The sequence below is a fragment of the Lepidochelys olivacea genome (genome assembly GCF_965140295.1).
Source record: "Lepidochelys olivacea isolate rLepOli2 genome assembly, chromosome: 11".
Classification (NCBI taxonomy): Eukaryota; Metazoa; Chordata; order Testudines; family Cheloniidae; genus Lepidochelys; species Lepidochelys olivacea.
The window spans coordinates 35,494,580-35,518,115 of NC_140421.1; the positions used below are offsets into that span (position 1 = coordinate 35,494,580).

At 40.1% G+C, this 23,536-nt stretch overlaps 1 protein-coding gene across 3 annotated transcripts in view; it reads right to left on the minus strand.

The window, feature by feature from the left end:
- The window catches only part of FIGN (fidgetin, microtubule severing factor), a 125,204-nt gene extending 112,732 nt beyond the window's left edge, over positions 1 to 12,472 (minus strand). Inside the window, exons 1-2 of one of the 3 annotated variants that reach the window (XM_084643710.1) lie at positions 10,016 to 10,549; positions 9,073 to 9,242 (exon numbers count right to left, since the gene is read on the minus strand). In XM_084643710.1, coding sequence (XP_084499836.1) covers positions 9,073 to 9,097 — 25 coding nt within the window. In that variant the 5' untranslated portion in view covers positions 9,098 to 9,242; positions 10,016 to 10,549. Of the gene's footprint in view, positions 1 to 9,072; positions 9,243 to 10,015; positions 10,550 to 12,413 lie in introns of those variants that run through there. The other 2 variants (XM_084643712.1, XM_084643711.1) reach the window with 2 other exon arrangements.
- Between the last annotated feature and the right edge of the window lie 11,064 nt (positions 12,473 to 23,536).

Genomic DNA, 23,536 nt, shown 5'->3' on the forward strand with positions numbered 1-23,536 from the left:
AATTTAAGGAGCGGATGTGCCTTTCAGAAATATATATTCTGCTAATTACTTGTACGAATGACTCAGTTGACACTATTTTCCCTTTACTTAAGTCCGGTTTTGAAAATTACCATTATTCTATATGATATAAATGAAGTTGTACAGTAAGCGGAAGATATATCAAACTACAACCCCTTCAACTTGAGTTAATAGTTCAAACCATATAAGCCTACATTAATAAGGTTACAGTTGCTAAAAAATCTTCTGCATAAATATATATTTGTGCACAATTTGCATTAGATATATTTTATCTAGATCATCTAAATCAAAGGTTTATCAATTCAGCTTGCTATACAATCCCAATTTTAAAAAAGACACTGTATACTAAAATTTGCCTGTGAGATGGCAATGTTGACAGATTTCTTATCAAAATACATACCAAAAGCCAAATCTGAAAGGTGCTGAGTATCTACAACTAAAGTCAGTGGGATTTGCAGAGGCTCAGCATTTTGAAGGTTTTATACAAACAACAATGCCATATGCGTTAATCTGAAAATGGGCTGAAAAATCTCAACACCAGCATTATGGTACAGTACTGGCCCAGTTAGCATTACTGCTGAAGTTGTGAAAATGAAGGCTGAAAAAATCTTGTACATTTTACACCTATGACAAATCACTGTGTGGCATAGTGTTGTGAAGTGTTAAAAAAGCAGTGCTGTTAACATGACAAAAATCAAGAATGACAAGATATTGTTACATCAACAGTTTCCAAAATATATTTATGCTTTCCTTTATTAAAACACTTAATTAATTAAGATTTATCAACAACCCTCTATATAGATTTAAAGAATTACTTAGCTGATAATCTGTATCAGAATACCTATAGAGTTTTTACATTAGTTTCAACTGTGTGAGTATATATATGTATATTTTCTTCAGTGCTGCATTAACAGTGATAAATACACAAAAGCAGATTTTATAAAATTATAGAAAGAAGAATCATTGTTTAATTTATTTTCAACTGCATAGTAGTAACTGGTTTATAAACTGCTCCCATATTCATTCAAAGTATTTGTCTTGCAAGTTCAAAACTTTAGTGATTTTCTGATTCAATTGCTGAGAAACACAGTTCACTCATTGTCAAAAAATTTCTCATGTTTACAGAAATGTTAATCTGATTCTGCATTTGTGAAGGACACAGTGCATTCATTTAATTTTGAACCTATGTCATACTCAATTATGTACATAAGGCAATCACGTAAATTAAAAATTCCTGCGCAAACTCTACATACATCTTTAAATAATCACGAAAACATAATATTGTTTGTTAACTAATTTCATAGAAAGTACTAGACCTGATCCATATATTTATTTACCTTCTAGAGATACACATAAGATCCCAACTGTGCTGATTTATACAGCAACATTACACTATTTCTTTTTAGGTTTCCAAATATGTGACTCATCAATGGAAATATAATTTTATTAATAATTAGGCCAATAAAGCCAGACTTTATTTTTACAATTCTGAATACAGTATGAGGTCCACAAAAGGCCAACAACAAGGGATTCAAAATAGGATCAATTCTTTTCCTTTTCAGAAACAATCTTGTAAGTGTCTAAGTACTGGAGGACATAAAAGAATAGTTACTTCTATGAGCTCTTTTGATATGTCCCTTCATGGTGGAGCCATCCATGAGTGATGGGAGAGAGCTCTTTTGAAAATAAATGGTGCACCTTCAAGGTGTGTTCAGAAACATTCTTGCTGGACCTTCCAGTGTGTCTCAGTTTTGACTTGAAAAGGATACAGTACTTTATTTTTAAATCTGTTTCAGGTATCACAATGTGATACCTTATATCAGTCAATACCTGCAAACCTTGTTCTCCCAGCCTAGACTAAATGTTGCTTTCTACATGTCAACACAGGAGGCTGAAATAATTAGGTTGGCGAGGAGGGGATGGGGCAATTTAGAATGGGTGGTGACAGTAGCCTAACAAAATAAAGTTCACACTTTTAATATGACATACTGAAGGGTTAACGTTACTGCATATAAAGGTGACTTTTCCTCCATAAGCATAGCTGTCACACACATTTATATAGTAGTACTATCAGTTCACAACAGTCAAAATGTTAATACAGCTACTATTGTAAGAGACGGATTATATTTGTGTATAACCCTCTTCTTCCCTCACACCGTCTGTTGTCACACAGCAATATAAAACAATTGTTGGAAACCCCCTCCCGCCCCGATCTATAAACCAAAATACAGTTTATGTTAAAATAAGCTGTACTGTGCACAAATGTCAATGTAGAAACAAACAGCTCTTTTAACTTAATTAAGCATTAAAACTAATTGCATAAACCCTTCAGTCATTCATTAATGATACCCATTTGCTTGCATTCTGGGATACAGGAGACAAGTTAAGATAAACTTGCTGAGAAGGGAAATGATGAAGTCATTTACAACATCTTAAAAGGGGGGGGGGGGCACAACAATTCATCTAACACTCCAAAATATATCAGGAAGAAGCAACTTTAGGTGACTGTTTGCAGTTATTGCTGGGAATACTCACACAATCTACCCCCAACTCTCCCCCCATAAATATATATTTTTAACTTCCACTAGAATTAGTAGGAGTTACAAATGTGTATCAAATTTATTCCTAAGTATTTATCAAACAGATGATACAAAAAAAGTTTAAATACAATGTAAGAAACAACAATCTTAGATTACCAAATTCCATGTTCTCACTGTTAGAGTATGAAAGCAAACAACATGCACATTACTGAAACCCATCTGTCACCAAACTATAACTAGGTTGCATGTGCATACGTTCCAAAATATTGCACAAAAATTGTTGGATGTCATGGAGGTGTATGCCACCATTCATTGTGAGGTACGGTATGTATATAAGGTGAGCTGGGGAACAAGCATATGAAACCTAAATAAACCACTCGTTTTAAAAAACAGACCATAAGAGGATTGATTATATGTTCAAAATAGAATATGAAAAGGTTACAAAAATAGCAACACTAATTACAAGTGGGGCAAACGAACCTCCATGGCCAAAAATTTATTGCTATACTGAAATAATCTGGTTAATATCTATTTCACTGTAACAATTTGGTATTGTAATAAATTAGATTCAGACAGTACTAGTATTTGCTGTACTGTATCTTAAAGCACATAAAAACTGTATTCACATTCACAGAATTTAATAAATTTAGTAAGAAATTGCTACTTCAATAATGTATTAATATGAACTTTTGGATTATGTACTTAAAACACGTTATTTTTAAAAATAAGATACATATGCAATTGGTATGACACTAATTTCTATATATATTATTTTTAAATATAGCTGAGAGGGAGAGGATTTTTTTCCCCTGTATGTAAAGCATTTTAAATTGAAATATCATTAAGTTTTATTCCTGTGTTTAAACAAAAGGGAAAAAACTATTTTGGGCTTCCTATTATACAAACAAGGCATAGTAAGAAATGTTATGGATCTGATTACAAATTGTTTAGTGTTGTTGAAGTAGATTGACAGGTATAGTTAATAGTACCTTATGAATAAATGTGTATATTGTCATTTTCATATTATCTGTGCCAAATAAATCATAGCAACATAATTCTGTACAAAAAACAGAAAAATTCAAATTCTCATCACTATAGCCCGACTGCAAGTAATGTTAATCCAGGGTGCTTTCTTCAGATTACAGAGTATTACTTTCTGATACTCCTCATATCCTAAAACTGGAAATTTTAAATGTAATTTCCATCCCAACTTCTGGAGTCTGTGCTATTCCAAATCACCCATCTATATCTCCTTTCAGTGTTATCCTCAATGGTCAAAAAGTTGGTCTTCCTAACATCAACCAGTATTTACAGATCATAGAGTTAAGGCATCATACTAGTTTGTAGGTTACTGCAAATATAGATCTTCCTCTAAGAAACACAGTATACATACTCTCTTTAATGTACAGATCGTGCAAGGTGCTGAGCACTTCTTTTAAGAGGCTGAGAGACCTAAACCTACTTTGGCCTCTCAGCGGTTTTAGGGCACCTTGAAGGATCAGACTTTGTATTTGTAGAATTTAGAAATGTAGCATATTGCAGCTGGATTTTTTTCTGTTCTTCTGTTTTAGCCACTATCCTTTAAGGATACAGATTAAAGTGAGGAAGATGTTTGTGATGTTTTGGGATTTAGAGAGAGAATGTGCAAAAATGAATGCTTGCAAGAATTTGGAAGCAACAGATATTTTTGTGCTTATATTTCTCATTCACACAACCTTAAAATACGGTAAAAGGTCAGATGCCATGTAGAAATGGAATCAAATACTCCAGTTATGATTTTCAACTTGAAAGACATTCCTTCACCTAGCTCTATTTATTGGGACTTTTTATTTTTTACTTAGAGAAAATTCCAACCTTATTCCCATCCTAAATTCCCCAAAGTGATCTTACCCCATAAGAAAGATAATGTTTCACTTAAAGGATACCATCTCTAGCAGCAAGAGAGTTTAATACTCTGAAACAATATCAGGGATATGCAATCTTGAATTTACAGCTCTTAAAGTTACCTTTATAGCTATACTATTCATTTTGGATCAGATGCTTATCTAAAATTCCATATATTTTAATATAACAGATTTCGAAAGGAGTTTCCAATAGGTCAAAAATGGTATTTTTATTTAAAAAACAAAAACAAAAAAAACCAGAGGGCCAGATCCTCAGGTCCTTTGATGCCAATCTATACAAACCAAGAATCTGGCCCAATAGCCACAATTTCATTTCAAAGTTGGTCTAATTTTCAGTCATTTTATTTTGTTTTTCCTATGCTTTCTCAATAATAAAAAGGACTCTGAGTTAATATATTTCAGATTCTTCTAGTGTTATCTTTATGCCTGTTACTGATCAGTGACTAACTACTGATTAATCAAGTATTCTTGATCAACATCTCAATACCTCATAAATATGTGCAGAACAATTTTCTCCAATCACAAAAATCAATAAATCAATGTAAAATTTCAGTAATTAAATTTTTCAACTCCATAGTAATAAATCTGGCACTTTACAAAGTATTACGTGAAGTTTGTTCTCTTAGGGGATATATTGATTGAGGGCAAAGAGCCAAATATATTTCTATTATTAGATCTGAGAATGCTACATTAGACCAGCATGTTAAAAACAACATACAAGTTGTATGCTCTCATGCTGATTTTGTACCACCAAAACCATTCCTAACAAGCAGATTAGCTGATTAATTGATGATTAAGAAGATCAGTCATTACATCTGGCACTTCTTGTATACATACATGTGCTTAACTTATTGACAGCAAGCATTCAGAATGATTTTCATCTAGAGACTCCCTTTTAAAAGCACACATAGGGCATGTTGTCAAAAGTGGATCTTTAACTATTTTCATGCATCATAAAATAGTCTAAGCTGGAAAGTGAGGTTCTGAAGTTCAAGCTTTGCTACCTGAAACTACACATGATGAAAAATTCAATAATTGTACTGTTAATAATTAAAAGATGAACAACATCAGAAGAGGCTTGCAGCTGTATGCAACTGCTAATGAAATCCACATAAAAGCCACAGACAACGATTTCATTGTTGTTACAGTACAAATCTTAAAATGTTGTGGGGTACAAATGAATAATCTATGCAGGAATATTTTCTTCATTATTTTTTTACACTGTATTCATAGCATGAACAAGTAGTTGCAGAAGAGTTTGTAAAGTTCCATTTTTTACTGATTGGTATAAAAAAAATAGCTACCTTTAGATGTACATCAAGAAAAAACAGAAAAAACACTTTTGACTCAGCTCAAAAGTAAAAGTCTTTAAAAATCAACAGCTAGTGATTAAAGATTGTCTTTTTTACTGACAATTGTGTGATCCAAATATTAATAAAAAAATCTTTCTATGCTACTACAATTAGGATAGCAGATATCCCTGTATTTTCACAGATGTTCCAATGGATAATATAAACAACCGGATCCTGTACTGTACATATCTTGTTGGGGGAGGGAAGGAGGGAAACACCAGGTTTGTGTAGGAGTCACATCCTGTTACAAACATCAAATAACAATGAGGCTTTAGTACCATGCTATTATTCCTTCATATCAAACATGATTAATTAGCAAGTATAACACTCACCAAAACTCCCACCACGCTTCTGTTTGCTGCCTATTTGCAAATGGAGCTATATGGAATATCAAGCAACCATAAGCAGCATTAGTCTCACTTATTGGAGGCGGGAGGGGGAGAAGAGAGAGAGAGAAAAGTCGAGAGAGAGAAAAGGTCAAAGTGCCCTATTTACTTTACGCAAAAACAAGGTTTTTTTAAAATACCTATGTAGGAACTTGCTTGATAATCTGTGTAACTTCATACACAATGAAGTAAAGAAAAAAGTTGAAAACAAGTTAGTTGATGTACAGTTCATTCGATCATTGAAAATAAACTGGATAGGTACTTTGAATGTGCAGTTATTGCAGTTTTAAATAAAAATACAGTACTTCAGTGAGAATGAAAATGTTGCTCACATAACAAAAAATGTCAACAGAAAAAAGATGAAAATGGGAAGATCAAGTTAGGAGGACTTAATGTTGCAAGTTATGCCATCCAAATGCCACTTTACTTGCCATAAAACACTTTGGCAGTAGGAAAAACCTTTACATTATGGAAGATGTGAGGAGGATGACAAATACAGCATGAGAAACACAAGATTGAAATGAAGGCAGAAAACTGGGATTCGTTTTTTCCATCAAAACTTTGTAAACAGCACCACAATAGCAACAAGGAAAAGGTCTTTCAGTTTGAAAGCAACAGATGCACTACTGAGCAAGAAAGCATGCCTGATAAAATGTATAAACATAGAGACAGGTTTTTATAAGTATGAACATAAATGCATGTGCCAAACAAAGTTAAAGTTTTATTATGGAAAAAAAATGACGAATATCTGATACCTCCTTATTTTCCTCAGTTCTGTACCACAGTACAGTAGTAACAAAATCTTGGTTTTGTCATACCCCGAGAGAAATTATTTTTGAATTTATATTGGTCCTGGTCTCTTTAGCTTTTTCAGTTTTATAAATTTAGGATAAAAAAACATCAAAGCAGTTTCCACCTCCAATCTAACTTTTAGAGGATCAATGTGACAAGTCGCTGCTTGATAGATGTTTCTCTTGATAAATGACTTGTTCAAAAGAGACATTGTAGTTTTCATTTCCTGACCACAAAACACTTTTAATTTGCAACAGCAGAGCTGCTCGAGTGTGACTAGTTCCCACTTTCCAGCCTTTCAGGTTTGTGGCTGCGTCAGGCCACATAATTGGGCAAAACAAAAACCTAGAAAGGAGGTGCATCTGCTGGCAACAATAATTGTATCAAAACTTTTCTTCAGACATGTAACTGATAATATTTCATTTAAGAGTGGGCTTTAAAAACAACTATCAAAAACAACACACAAACTAGCTAAGATTTTCTAGAGAACAAAGCACATTTAAAAATATTTACCTAAATACCTTAGAATATACATAACTGCCTAGCACTACTATGTTTAATATCAGAAATATGCAATATTATTACTATCATCCGGGAATCACATTGAAACATCCACCTGTCCACACCATCCAATTTCAGCTCTGAGCATACAGTCCGATTCCCGATTTAAAATTTATAAATGTAATATCCTCCTCATCACAAGCAGCAGTCCAATCTTCTCTGAATATATATTACAGCTTTAACATCACAGAGGGAAATCTCCCATCTGGCAATCACATTCGCTCCAACAGCTCTTGGGGGGGGGGGGGAAGCTGTGCCCCCCTCTCACTCCTCAAAACATTTCTCAGGGCAAATTATGTGCATCTGAAATAAACAGTTGCCTTATTTATCACTTTAAAGTCAACAAGTTCCAAATGCAAAATTCAATTAGATCATCCCCATTGTATAGCAGTCCAGCATATATATATATATATATATATATATATACACACACACACACACAGTCACCTACAGCGCCAAAATAGGAGTGTACGTTGTGCAACTGCTCTCTCAATCCCTTTCTTGCATTCAGATGTGTTATTAGGAAAGATCAACCACCACACACTCCAGATTCCCCTCTTCCCCAGTGTTCTCTCTATCCTAATTTGTTAGTATCACATGCTATTAAAAGTCAGCATATCTCCCCACCACCACCCTTTGCTTGTACAAAATAGATTAATAGCTGTTTCTGTTGCTAGTTCTTTAGTGTTAATTGCATATCTGGAACTGTACGTACTGCACCGCAACAAGGTCTATTGAAATCCCCCATGCTCCATTTTATCTGACTTTTTGAGGGGAGGGGGTCAAGAGGGAGGCAGATGGGACTGCTGGGGGGTTGAGAGTGAGAGGTTTAAAAAAATAAGTCAATTTGAGCAACTGATTATTTCATTCTATTACACGTTAACAATAAAGCAATGACAGCCAGACACATGTACACTAGCATAAAATATCCTGCTCATCAACGACAATAAACAATCAATCACAACTGTATTTTTGTTTTGTTTACATGCAAACCATTCCCCCCTTACCCCCCATCATCAGCTAAAACCTGCGAGAACTGATTACGCCAAAAGTAGGGAGAGATCAGCTGGAGTTCAGAGAAACAGTCAATAATATCATTAGCTTGAAATAGAAAAATACTGTATTTTAGCCGTGTGTATGTGTATATACAGAGAGACATATAGGTGTGTGTGTGTGGATTCGTTTACTAAGCGTTTTTCCCTCTCCAGTCACTGAATTTTACTAATTTACATACTATTTGAGTTCGGTGGTGTATATAGTGCACTGCTAGTACCATGCAACTTTAGGTTTACAACTGAGATCAATACAATGGACAAAACTAATTCTAAAATCAAAGAAGAAATGATAAACAAATGATAGCAAGAAAAAATGCTTATTTACATAGTTGATAATTTACCATTAAACATCAGGTTTATTTGCTAGTCATATTCACATGCAAATTCCTCAGTACTTTATCATGCTATTTAAATTTGTCTTTGCTATTTAGATGCAAAGGAAGTAGATCCCAAAACGGACATACCATAAACACTGGTGCTACTGATCATTTCTTGCTGGCAGCACAAAAAGCTGAATTGGATTTTTCACAAGCAGGAATTCCAAAGGTTGCTTTTCATTAAAGCCACTTTTCCTCTCAGCTATCAAATGTCACTGCCTTGAAACGTGGGCCCTTTCGTCAGGTATTCATTTAACCTACATGCATATAATTAAGTGGGAAAGCAACATCAACAAAAAGGGGATCTCAGATCACAAGAGAAGAAAGAAAGGAAAAAAGCACATGACCAGGAATGCAAGTCCATGTCAATTTCACTCACTCCCATTGAAACTAACAAGAGCTCCAGGGAGGATAGTAATAGGATCAGTGGATTGTATATACCATTAAATTATACATCTTTCTCTCCGTTCCAAGCCAACAATACGCCCACCACGCTGTACCCCCTCCAAGATGATGTGCTTACATTTTACTGCAATAGCTCCTCTGACATAGTCATGTCCCCCCAGCTAAGATACTGCGATTTAACCCCAACTTTTGTTCTACGAGATTCTTATTTGCACTTATTTACTTAGAAGTTAGTTCCCTGAGAAAGAGTAGTCCCACATTACCTGCACTTTATTATGTTTAATACAACTTAAAAATAAAGCAATTAGAGGAAGGAGGTGGAGAGGGATCTTGCAATCGCGAACTCTTAATCTCCCTACTATTGTTGGCAATGATCAAGGAGGAAAAAAAAAAAAAAACAACAAAAAAAAATCCACCCATGCACTGCAATTGTATATCTGTACTTTCCAGACTATAATTAAGAAAGCAGGCTGGAAATATTTACTATAGTAAACGATTGCAAATTAATTAAATATTTAAGGCACAAGCAGGCGATTTAAAAAAAAATATATGGCTGTCTTGGATTGCTTTAAGATTAATTTTTTAAAAAAAATGATCGCTGGAAAAATGCAAAGGATCGTCTTACCTGCAGGTTTGGGAGGAGAACGCGATAGGTTAGAGTAGCATCGATCCGCTGTGTTTGCTGATGAATGGGGGCTCGGGTTAAGTGAAGGTGCCTATGATTTGAAATCATTCCAAGTTTTTGAAGGGAAGACTGACTGCAGCCTCTGCCATGTTGGAATTTCAAACCCAAAACAGCTGCTTTGCAAGGAGCCAGCATGCCAGCAGCTGGACGCCTGCGCAGAGCGCCGCCGAGCCAAATTCAAATCACTTTCACACTAAGAGCCAAAGATCAGTTTTCAAAGGGGCGAGGGGGAGACACGCAGGAGATTCATGTGCAGGGAGCGCTCAATGGCTGCGCGGCACAGGGCCGTGGCGGCGCAGGTCATGTTACATGGCAGGGGCTGCTGCCGCTGGCAGGGGAACACGCAAACACGGGCTGGAGGTGGCCGGGAGGTCATGGCAAAGCAGCCCGGGCGCTCTCACTCCTCTTTCCCTCTGTGGCAGCGGGGGAATCGGGAACTAAGGGAGTTGGGATCCCCCACTTCCATCCCTCGCCCCTGCCTCCCGCCGCCGCGGTGCTGCTAGCGCCGGCTCCCCCTCAGCAGCACTGCCTCCGTGTCCCACCCCATCCCCCAGCGGCGGCAGCAGCGGCGACTCCCGAGCTCCCCTCCCCCTCCCCCGAGCCGCGGCAGTGTCTGCAGCTGCCCCTCGGCAGCACCCTCTGATCAATAGAGTCAGTCGGCCTGACAAGCTGGGGCAGGGTGACCAACGCCTAAGAGAGGGAGAAGACTGAGGGGGAAAGGAACTCAGCGGGCCCCCTGGCAGCGCCCAGCTTGGGTTTGAGGGAAAGACTGAAACAATATTTTGTTTTAAATAAAACTGCTGTGCTTATTCCACCCCAGGGCCTGGTGCTGACCCTCTGGGGCTTGGCATCCCCATGCTCCTGCCTGGCAGCGGTGATGGCTCAGCCTTTCTTCCTCTGGCCTTTAGGTCAAACACACACACACACACACCCCTTTTCTCAGTCCTCAACCCAAGAGGTCTCTCTCTCTCTCCCCCACACACATGCCCAGTTCTGGAAGAATAAACACAGGGTGAGAAGGCAGAGGGTCCTCAGGTCTGAACCTAGCTCTGCCGCTGACTCAGTATATGGCCTTGGGCAAGTCCCTTCAGGTTTGTATCAGTTTCCCCATCTATTAAATGGGGATGGTGACACCTACCCAGAGAAGCAGTGTGAGGATTAATTAGTCAACATAGTGCTTTGAAGGTTTCAGAGTAACAGCCGTGTTAGTCTGTCTTTGCAAAAAGAAAAGGAGTACTTGTGGCACCTTAGAGACTAACCAATTTATTTGAGCATGAGCTTTCGTGAGCTACAGCTCACTTCATCGGATGCATACCGATGAAGTTTCCACAGTTTCCACAGTATGCATCCGATGAAGTGAGCTGTAGCTCACGAAAGCTCATGCTCAAATAAATTGGTTAGTCTCTAAGGTGCCACAAGTACTCCTTTGCTTCACAGTGCTCTGAAGATGTAAAGTGCTATAAAAGTACTAAGAATTCTAATTCTCCTCTCTCCAGCCAAATTCATGCCTGTGCCCAAACTCCACTCAGCAAAGGGATGAAGCGAGACACTCAAGGCTTTATGCCATCTTCACATTTCCCCATTATAAAGTTAGAGCAGACTCAGGGCTTGCCTATCCTTAAAATGCTACAGCTGTACTGCTGTAGAGCTTCAGCATACACACTACCTGTGCCATCGGGAAGGGTTCTCCTATCAGAGTACGTAAGCCACTTCCCGAGAGGCGGTAACTAGGTCAATAGAAAAATTCTTCCATCAACTTAGTGCTGTCCACACGGGGACTTAGGTCAGTTTATCAACACGACTCTGGGGTGGATTTTTCATACCCATGACCGACCTAATTTTCGACTATAGACCAGGCCTCAGGAGTTGCCTTAATTTGAGCCCAGCTGTCCACACCTTCTATGAGATATTCTAACAAGCAGAAACAAGCAAGGCATAGGAACACCCCAGCCACACTTCCTTTCTCCAGCACATCCCCAGCAGCATCAGTGGAATGGCACAGAACCAGCTACACCAACTCCACAGCTGCTGGGAGGAATCTGCCAGAGGGTACTTAGGATTGCTTTCCAACCTCTTTAGGCTGGCAGACCAGGCATAAAGTGGCGAAACACCACAGATCAGGCCCTCTCTCAAACACACACCATTCTCTGTCTCTCTGTCACACACACCTAACGCATGCTCTCTTACAAATACTGTTCTATTCCTATCAATCTCTCACATAAAACACTCTTCTCTCATATACCCCATGTATCTATTTCTTTCTCCTACTCTCACAAACTATTTCCCCCTCCTTTTTCTCTTGCTCACACACACAATCCCCATCTCTATTCACACTCACCATGACAGGAAGGATTCCACAAGGACAATCTTCATTCCTGCTCCCAGGGCTGGGGAATTTAGGACTACAAGAGGATCTTTATCCTCTTCTGTGCTAGTGGGGAGGCAGACCCCGCCCCTGCCCCCTGATCTGGAGGAGGTAGGCACATGGTTGTCCCTGGTTAGTTACACTCCCCTCTCCCTGACCTTGGAAGTGGTGTAGAGATGCCATGGGTGGATTTTCATCCCTTTCAGACCTGGGGGAGTTCAATCAGATATTCAAAGCAAGAAGACAAGATATACTGTACGTCATGGGAGTGGACAGGGCGGGGAGGGGGAGAATAGTTTTTGCCAGCGAGTGAGGGAGGTGCATCCAGTTGGAGTGTTGGCATGTTAGAGAAAGCTTGCCATTCCTATTTGTGCCTCTCCTGCAGCAGCACACCAGGTCTAGGAGCAACTGTGAAGCAGATGCAGGAAAACAGGGGAAGCTGAAGTGAGATTTCTGATTTTCTTGGAAACCTGCATTCCCTAATTTCTGGGGAAGGTGTGTAGATGCAGATTCCCTAAGGTGGAGAGACAGAGGACAGGGTGGCAACATATGACCAATCTGATGGAAGATGGTCCTTGAAATGATCATGCATTCAACTAGCTCCTGGGGCAATTTCGTCAATTGGCTGGTGGTTCTTTCAGGAGGCCAGGATCTTCAGGGTGAGGGCTGGTGGGTTAGAAAAACACAGAAAAAGCAACATGGGCCAGATCCTTGGCATGGACCAGATCAGTGGACAGAAAGCCAGTGTAACCAGCTACCAGGGAATTCTATTAGTTAAAGGGGAATCTCTGGATTGCAAAGAGTGGGTATAGCCATCACTGTGAACCCAGCCTCAAACCCCGGTTGCCACCCTAGATATAGGAGGCCTGTTTGGGGTGTGACTGGAAAAAGACAGTCTGAGTAGAGCATAGCCCCAACAGCAGAATGGTCCTTTCACACCATTTAACTCAGAGCCCAAACAGAACTCAGGGGGAGTGGAACTTACATGGCTTTCAGCCACCTTTGAACCTCCTAATCCTGGGCTGCTCTAGGGGCTGGAGAGCCTCCTGGAAGAACTCCAACAGCATTGGGGTCCCAAGTTACAGCACCTTCCTGTGGCTATGGGCCTCAGTATGCACCAGAATCTCCTCAGAACTATGAGGAGTGGCCTGTCCCCAACATGCTTCCTATGCATGTCTCTGCAAAGCCTGCACAGCGGGAATCCTCCTCGGAGGAACCAGGGCCCTTTGGGCCCAGCCCCCACCCCTTTACATCTATCTGGCCCTTTAACATAGAGTTAAGGGGGTAGAGTGGGGGGCGGGTGACTAACTGTCAGTTAAGGAAGTATGTGCCGTGTATGCCCCAACTCAGGACATATTTGTTAAACAAGTCATTTAAGGATATTGATATAAAGACATCAGTAAAAGCCTCTACAGTTTAATGGAACCTCAGTTTAGAATGTGCCTATTAACATTGCCTTTAGCAGCTCATTTCCTTGGCTTTTTTTTCCTTTCCTTTTTTTTTTTTTTGCAAGGACCAGAGAAATTAAGCGCAAACACTAGTATTAATATAGGATTAAGAGTGAGCTTAAAGCAAAATTCCAAAAGTTAACATTTCTAGTGAAACATTAACCTGGCCCTGTTGTGCGTACTATTTGTAGTATTTTCTACTTCTGCTTTCCTTGTTAAAGGTAAACTTTAATGTACCACTGTTTATATTAATGCTATGAAATATGCATGATGTGCAAGAAGATTACCAACCACAAGCATCAAAATTCATGAGTCAGGATCCCCCCACATCATGAGATTTTTAAAAAAATATATGTTTGGGGTTCCTTTTATTTTCCTTACAGTTTCTGAGACTGTAGGGTTCACATTTTCTGGCTTTTCTCCACAATCATGAGGGCTAGAAATGTACTTAAAAAATGAAAGCTGAAATTCTTGCATAATTACTGGACTCTAGGAGATGGGGCTTTAAGAAAAACACTAGATACCACAAGACTCAGATTTGGCAACACTGTTGGGAGCACCATGACTTTTGGAATTGCCTGACCATTGAATTATTTATTTATCAATTGTTTAATTGCATTAACTCTAGTATTTAAACTTGATATCCATACAGTATACTTTTCCTCCTTTATGACAGCTCATTACATTAAAGTAAAATGTATTTTATTTATTTTATGCTCAAATAAATTGGTTAGTCTCTAAGGTGCCACAAGTACTCCTTTTCTTTTTGCGAATACAGACTAACACGGCTGTTACTCTGAAACCTACATTAAAGTAGTCAGCATCCAGTCAGTAGCCATGTAATATACATGCATAAGGGGTGAAATTCATTTCTGTGCACTGGGTCAACACAAGGCCTATGCACATTTAAATCCCATTTAATTCCTATTTTGGGGTCTGAATTGAAGCTAGAGCAGGGGCTTCGCCCTGGTCCTTTGTACAGGAGTGAATTTTGTTTGCCCTTAGTTTGAAAATATCACCAACCAATCCTGATCATTTTGAAAGTGAACTTCTCATACATGCCTGAGAACCTCATCTTGAGCCTATTTCCTGAGGTAGGTGAAATGTTCACAACGAAACTCAAAACCACATGAAATTTGTGTGGTTTCAGGTTTTGTTACTAACTCTAAAGTCAGGTGACACTGCATGGAAGGTACACAGACCTTTTCAGCAAACCTGGGTCAATTACACTGAAACCATTCAAAACGTGAAAAACAAATAATACATAATCATGATGCCCTTCTATCTACGCTAGTCTAAAGATACCAGCATTAGAGTAGCTAGACATCACATCTGCTCCATAGCGTACCCTGTAAAGCTATAAGCAAAACTACAGTGTGTCTTGAAACAATCTTTAGTTCATTGTAATTCCATACATGGATTGATAGCTAAATGGAAGCATGTTCTTTAGCTTGGCAGACAATGCCATCAATCTTTCAAAGAAGGTGTCACAGTTCAGGGTTAACTGTACCTCTGACCTATTTCTTGATCTCTCAGAGTGCAACTCTTTAGGTGACAGGTTTCCCATTTTCCCCTCTCTCTTGGTGGAGTCCCCTGATTCTCCCACTCTTAGATCAGGACTATAGCACCCTGTTTACCAACTGTTTATTATTCAGCAGGTCCAACTGAGCTTGGCCCCTGCAAGTCTTCTCTTCAAGAGCTAAAAGAAAAGGAGTACTTGTGGCACCTTAGAGACTAACCAATTTATTTGAGCACAAGCTTTCGTGAGTTACAGCTCACTTCATTGGATGCATACTGTGGAAAGTATAGAAGATCTTTTTATACACACAAAGCATGAAAAAATGGGTGTTTACCACTACAAAAGGTTTTCTCTCCCCCCACACCACTCTCCTGCTGGTAATAGCTTATCTAAAGTGATCACTCTCCTTACAATGTGTATGATAATCAAGGTGGGCCATTTCCAGCACAAATCCAGGGTTTAACAAGAATGTCTGGGGAGGGGTGGGGGGGAGGAAAAAACAAGGGGAAATAGGTTACCTTGCATAATGACTTAGCCACTCCCAGTCTCTATTCAAGCCTAAGTTAACTGTATCCAATTTGCAAATGAATTCCAATTCAACAGTCTCTCGCTGGAGTCTGGTTTTGAAGTTTTTTTGTTGTAACATCGCAACTTTCATGTCTGTAATCGAGTGACCAGAGAGACTGAAGTGTTCTCCGACTGGTTTTTGAATGTTATAATTCTTGATGTCTGATTTGTGTCCATTTATTCTTTTACATAGAGACTGTCCAGTTTGACCAATGTACATGGCAGAGGGGCATTGCTGGCACATTGCTGGCACATGTTGGTAGATGTGCAGGTGAACGAGCCTCTGATAGTGTGGCTGACGTGATTAGGCCCTGTGATGGTGTCCCCTGAATAGATATGTGGACACAGTTGGCAACGGGCTTTGTTGCAAGGATAGGTTCCTGGGTTAGTGGTTCTGTTGTGTGGTATGTGGTTGCTGGTGAGTATTTGCTTCAGGTTGGGGGACTGTCTGTAGGCAAGGACTGGTCTTCAAGAGCTGTGACCAGTGGTGAATACAATGACCCAAAACAGCCTTTTAAAAAACAAAGTATTGTTTAATTTCAATTGTAGGAACAAAGCATCACAAAAGAAAAGGGTCTGTAACACAATAAAAGGCCTACACTGATAGCTATCTTACCTATAGGCTTAGGTAGTTTATCCTGGACACCCCAACCTCAGGGAACTGAGATTCAGTCTGTTCCTCAGTGGTCTTTGCCTCACTCTCGCCTGTACTTCAGGGACTAACAACCCAAACGTACTTTGTTCCCCCCCCAACCACACACACACACACTTAGCTCTCCCTGTGAATACAAGCTAGGATCCCTCCTCTGTGTCAAGCCAGACTATTGAACTCATCATGGCTGGAAGCAAAACTTCTAAAGCAAATGATACTTGCACTGTTCTGTAAGTATCAGGAAATGGGGCAATCTGAAGCTATGATTCCCTTTCCTTCACACATGCCACTAACCCCAGTTCAAATTAAATGTTGGTAAGCCAATAGCAAACAACAACACAGTAACAATCAAACAAGCAAATGGCCATATAATATTCATGAAATACCACAGGCAGTTCCCGTGTCCTTCACAATAGGCCTCAGAGATTAAATTCACTCCTGTGCGGAGGACCAAAACAAAGCCAATGTACAACTTACATCCTAGCTGAAACTTCAAAATAGAGCTGAAGTGGGACGTGAGTGGTTCGCAGGTCTTGTGCTGGCTTTCTGCAGGGGAGGGAATTTCATTCAGAATGGTTAGGACTATTTAATTGATTTTAAGGTAATTTACAAACCACATGTGAACTGGGCCCACAGAAGACAATAGTAAACTCTCAGCTACTTCAGTGGAGCCAGGATTCCACCCTTGAGATCCTGCAGCTTTTCTATGAAATTCAGTGGAAATTCCATTCATGGAGCAGCAACAAGATCAAGCATTGTTCAATGATTAAAAGAACCAAAGGTAGAGGATCAAGATAAAGCACAACTATCTGGGGACTAGTTTAAGAGTAGCAGTACTGTTACTCTGTATCTGCAAAAAGAAAAGGAGTACTTATGGCACCTTAGAGACTAACCAATTTATTTGAGCATAAACTTTTGTGAGCTACAGCTCACTTCATCGGATGCATTCAGTGGAAAATACAGTGGGGAGATTTATATACACAGAGAACATGAAACAATGGGTATTACCATACACACTGTAACAAGAGTGATCAGGTAAGGTGAGCTATTACCAGCAGGAGAGCAGGGGAAAAATACTGGGGACTGAATACTAAGGCTTAGAGAAAACTTTTATTTCCGTTCTGATGTTATGTAAAAACAGATAATTTTGATCAGATGTAGCCCATTTGGGGCAGATTCTGCACTTTTTAAACAGGCAAAACTTCCAATTTTTTTTTAAAGACTCTGATTGATTTCAGTGGGAGCCTGATGTTTCTTAAAGTTATGCTCTAGTTCAACTAGGAATTAATTCAGAGAAATCCTATGGCCTGTGTTAAGCAGGAGGAAAGACTAGATGATCACATTGGTTGGTTCCTTTTGGCTTTATAATCTATGAGCCCTAAGACATTAGCAAAACTTCCCTTGACTTCAATAGTATGTTTACTATTACTATTAGTATGTTTGTAAGAAATACAGACTTATGGCTAGATCCACAAAGGGGATTTTGGCTCAATGTTGCAGCAAATAACTTTAGGCCCCCTACTGCTCAGCGGAATTAATAGCCCTGAGTTAGGTTTCCTATATAATGCATGGCAAGTGTTGGACACCTAAGAATGGGATTCACAAAAGCCAGCACATCAAGCTAAGTAGCATGAAATATCCAGGAGATAGCTTAGGTCCTGCTCCTCAAAGGGAGATAGGCATCTAACTCAGGGCCAGAGGGAGGTAGCCATATCTACTTGGGATTCACAGTCATGAATCCTCTCCTAGAATTAAGGTCCTAAAACAGGTCAGCCCTTTCTCAAGAAAATCCCAGGAAGAAGAGGTGCTGGTCCTACCTCCTATAATCTAGGTTCAAATCCCCATTCTGCTTTATTTGGAGCAGGATCCCACTCCTGGGTGAATGCCCTAACCACTAGTCTATAAGGTGTTCTGGGATGGCTCTTTCTCAATCTCTGATGTTGAAGATGTTCCCCTTTGTATAATTACTTAAATATTCACTGGGCCTGAGACAGAGTGAGTGACTCCATAGTGACCACTATAGCGTAGTGGTTCCAGGTTCCAGACCCTGCTCCAGTGACTAATTAAGAACTTTATACGGACTCCTCAAGTCTCTGTCTACTCATCAAACTGCTTCCTCCTCCACGCTGCCTAGGCATCAGCAAGGGAAGCATTGAGAGCAGAGGAGAGAGTCTTCATTCTCTCAGGTCTTGCTAGGGTGACCAGATAGCAAGTATGAAAAATTGGGATGGGGTGGGGGGTAATTGGCACCTATGTAAGACAAAGCCTCAAATATCGGGACTGTCCCTATAAAATCAGTACATCTGGTCACCCTAGGTCTTGTGTCCAGCATCACAGCTGCCACTGCCATTCAGAAGGAGCAATTTCAGGAAAGTCCTATGAGGGAGCATGCTCAGTGAAGATAGAATCTTCAGTGAATTTAGCTGACAAATTCTAACAAGTCTTTTCTGAGCATGTGCAAACTGAGATTGTCATAGCTTGGTCAGATTTGGGCAATTTTCACAAGGATGGCAAAAGGCACATCCCTGTCACCTGGCTGACTCCCTTGACAAATTTCAAGTCCTTGCTCCAAAGTATGAAGGCACTAGAGCTTCTCCCACAAAATGGTTGTAAGGTTTTTTTTTAACAAGGACAAAACAATATATTCTTTCCCAGTCTTGTTCTGAGAAATAGCTTAACAGTTTCTGATGACATTTTCCCAAAAATTCAGCTTGTCAAGGAAAATTTCAGCCCAAATTGTTAAAGTTTGGCAAAGTTATAAGCAAATGAAAAGGTCCTCTTATAACACAGTATCAGGCCACATTTACTAAGGAGACAAAAATAGTTATGCCTATAATCAGAGATCAATGATAACAAAAATATAGATTTTATCAATTTATCCAGTCTCCAAAATGAAACACCTGATTTTGGAAAAAATACATTGAAAATTAAACAATAGCATTATTACTAGATTGCAGCTAGTGTCTTATTTTTCTTCAACCACCTTATATATTCATCTGAGAAACATTTTGTATCTGATTTCCAAATACATATTATAAAATATTTCATTTAACATACAAATGAATGTAATTAACTTTGGAATCAAAGAAAAGGAAAACTATTTAACAGGACACTGCTTATATTTATATGCAGTTTCAAAATTGCTCAAAATTTTACAAACTCACATAAAAAGGTTTCAGAGTAGCAGCCGTGTTAGTCTGTATTCACAAAAAGAAAACGAGTACTTGTGGCACCGTAGAGACTAACAAATTTATTTAAGGATAAGCTTTCGTGAGCTACAGCTCACTTCATCAGATGCATTCAGTGGAAAATACAGTGTGGAGATTTATATACACAGAGAACATGAAACAATGGGTGTTACCATACACACTGTAACGAGAGTGATCACTTAAGGTGAAAAGAAAAGGAGTACTTGTGGCACCTTAGAGACTAACCAATTTATTTTGAGCTTTCATGAGCTACAGCTCACTTCATCGGATGCATACCGTGGAAACTCTTAAGGTGAGCTATTACCAGCAGGAGAGCGCGGGGGTGGGAGGGGACCTTTTGTAGTGATAATCAAGGTGGGTCATTTCCAGCAGTTGACAAGAACGTCTGAGGAACAGTGGGGGATGGAGGGGGGGAATAAACATGGGGAAATAGTTTTACTTTCTGTAATGACCCATCCATTCCCAGTCTCTATTCAAGTCTGAGTTAATTGTATCCATTACAATCTACATACCACACAGACTATGCGGACAGGTTGTGCCACACACTCTCAAAGAAACTGTGGAACCACCTGATCAACATCCTCTACAGCAAACAGGGAAAGATTAAGAATGAGCTCTCAAAACTGGATACTCTCAAAAAACAAAAACAAACAAAAAAAAAAAAACCTTCCACACAAACTTCCTCATGGATTGAGTTTACAAAAACTAGACAAGCCATTTACAACACAAACTTTGCTTCTCTACAAAGGAAAAAGGACACTAAACTATTTAAACTGCTACATGCCACAAGGAGCCACAACAGTAGTTCCCTTAACCCACCCAACAATATTGTTAATCTTTCCAGCTATACTCTTAGGCCGGCAGAAGAGTCTGTCCTATCTTGGGGCCTCTCCTTTAGTCCCTCCAGGGCCACAAACATGATACAGTTCTGCTGTGACCTAAAATCTTACTTTCGACATCTCCGATTCAAAGAATATTTCCAACACACCTCTGAACAACATACTAACCCACAGAATCCTTCCTACCAGCACTACAAAAAGAAGGATTTTGTGAGGACTCCTCCTAAAGGTCGAAACAACAGCCTGGACTTCTACATAGAGTGCTTCCGCCGACATGCACAGGTTGAAATTGTGGAAAAGCAGCACCACTTTCCCCATAACCTCAGCCGTGCAGAACACAACGCCATCCACAGCCTCAGAAACAACTCTGACATTGTCAAGGTTCCTCCCCCACTCTGAACTCTAGGGTACAGATGTGGGGACCTGCATGAAAAACCTCCTAAGCTTATCTTTACCAGCTTAGGTCAAAACTTCCCCAAGGTACAAAATATTACCCCTTGGACAGGCTGCTACCACCACCAAACTAATACTGGTTACTGGGGAAGAGCTGTTTGGACGCGTCCTTCCCCCCAAAATACTTCCCAAAACCTTGCACCCCACTTCCTGGACAAGGTTTGGTAAAAAGCCTCACCAATTTGCCTAGGTGACTACAGACCCAGACCCTTGGATCTTAAGAACAATGAACAATCCTCCCAACACTTGCACCCCCCCTTTCCTGGGAAATGTTGGATAAAAAGCCTCACCAATTTGCATAGGTGACCACAAACCCAAACCCTTGGATCTGAGAACAATGAAAAAAACATTCAGTGTTTTACAAGAAGACTTTTAATAAAAAATAGAAGTAAATAGAAATAAAGAAATCCCCCCTGTAAAATCAGGATGGTATATATCTTACAGGGTAATTAGATTCAAAAACATAGAGAACCCCTCTAGGCAAAACCTTAAGTTACAAAAAAGATACACAGACAGAAATAGTTATTCTATTCAGCACAATTCTTTTCTCAGCCATTTAAAGAAATCATAATCTAACACATACCTAGCTAGATTACTTACTAAAAGTTCTAAGACTCCATTCCTGTTCTGTCCCCGGCCAAGACGACTACAGACAGACACAGACCCTTTGTTTCTCTCCCTCCTCCCAGCTTTTGAAAGTATCTTGTCTCCTCATTGGTCATTTTGGTCAGGTGCCAGCGAGGTTACCTTTAGCTTCTTAACCCTTTACAGGTGAGAGGAGCTTTCCCCTGGCCAGGAGGGATTTCAAAGGGGTTTACCCTTCCCTTTATATTTATGACACGCCCCCCAAATCTCAGCTAGGGTGAAACACTGGCTGGGATTTCTTCCTGGAGCTCTAGGAAAACAGAGTTAATAAGACACATGCATCTCTAAATATACTACCAAGTACATAAAGACTAATAATATTTTCCACATCTCAAGGACGATTTTAACCAGTTGATTCTGGGAAACTTTCACGGGAGAGTGCATCAGCCACTTTGTTAGAAGCTCCTGAGATGTGTTGGATGTCGAAATCAAAATCTTGGAGAGCTAAACTCCACCGAAGAAGTTTTCTGTTAGTTTCTTTGACGGTGTGAAGCCACTTTAGTGCAGCATGGTCGGTTTGCAGGTGGAAACGCCGTCCCCAAACATATGGGCGTAGCTTTTCCAGAGCGTAGACAATGGCATAACATTCTTTTTCAGTGACTGACCAGTTGCTTTCCCTCTCAGACAGTTTTTTGCTGAGAAACACTACAGGGTGGAATTCTTGATCAGGTCCTTTCTGCATTAAAACTGCTCCCACACCACGCTCGGATGCATCTGTGGTTACTAGGAACGGTTTGTCAAAGTCTGGGGCCCTTAGTACAGGGTCAGACATGAGTGTCGCTTTAAGCTTGTTAAAGGCCTTCTGACACTTTCCGGTCCACTGAACAGCATTTGGCTGTTTCTTTTTGGTTAGGTCTGTCAGTGGGGCAGCGATTTGGCTGTAGTGCGGTACAAATCGTCTGTAATAACCGGCCAAGCCTAAGAAGGATTGAACCTGTTTCTTTGACTTTGGGACAGGCCACTTTTGGATAGCATCCACTTTGGCCTGTAGGGGGCTGATAGTTCCTTGACCCACCTGGTGTCCAAGGTAAGTCACTCTGTTTAGGCCTATTTGACACTTCTTAGCCTTAACAGTTAGTCCTGCCTCCCTTATGCACTCAAGGACTTTTTGTAGATGTTCCAGGTGGTCTGCCCAGGAATCCGAAAATATGGCCACATCGTCAAGGTAGGCGACTGCATATTCTCCTAATCCCGCTAGGAGACCATCTACAAGTCTTTGGAAAGTGGCGGGTGCATTTCGCAGCCCGAAAGGGAGTACATTAAATTCATACAGCCCGAGATGTGTGATGAAGGCTGACCTTTCCTTGGCAGATTCATCTAGCGGTACCTGCCAGTACCCCTTGGTTAAGTCCAAGGTAGAGATGAACTGGGCCCTTCCCAGTTTCTCTAATAGTTCATCTGTGCGTGGCATGGGATAGTTGTCTGGGCGAGTTACAGCATTTAGCTTACGGTAGTCCACGCAAAAACGTATTTCCCCATCTGGTTTGGGAACTAGAACCACTGGAGATGCCCATGCACTTTCAGAGGGGCGGATTACCCCCATCTGTAACATATCCTGGATCTCCCGTTCTATAGCAGTTTTAGCTTGAGGAGACACCCGGTAAGGTTGGACCCTAATTGGGTGAGCATTACCTGTGTCAATGGAGTGGTATGCCCGTTCAGTCAGTCCTGGGGTGGCTGAGAACGTTGGCGCGTAGCTAGTGCACAGCTCCTGGATCTGCTGTCGCTGCATACGCCCAAGGGTCATGGAGAGGTTCACCTCTT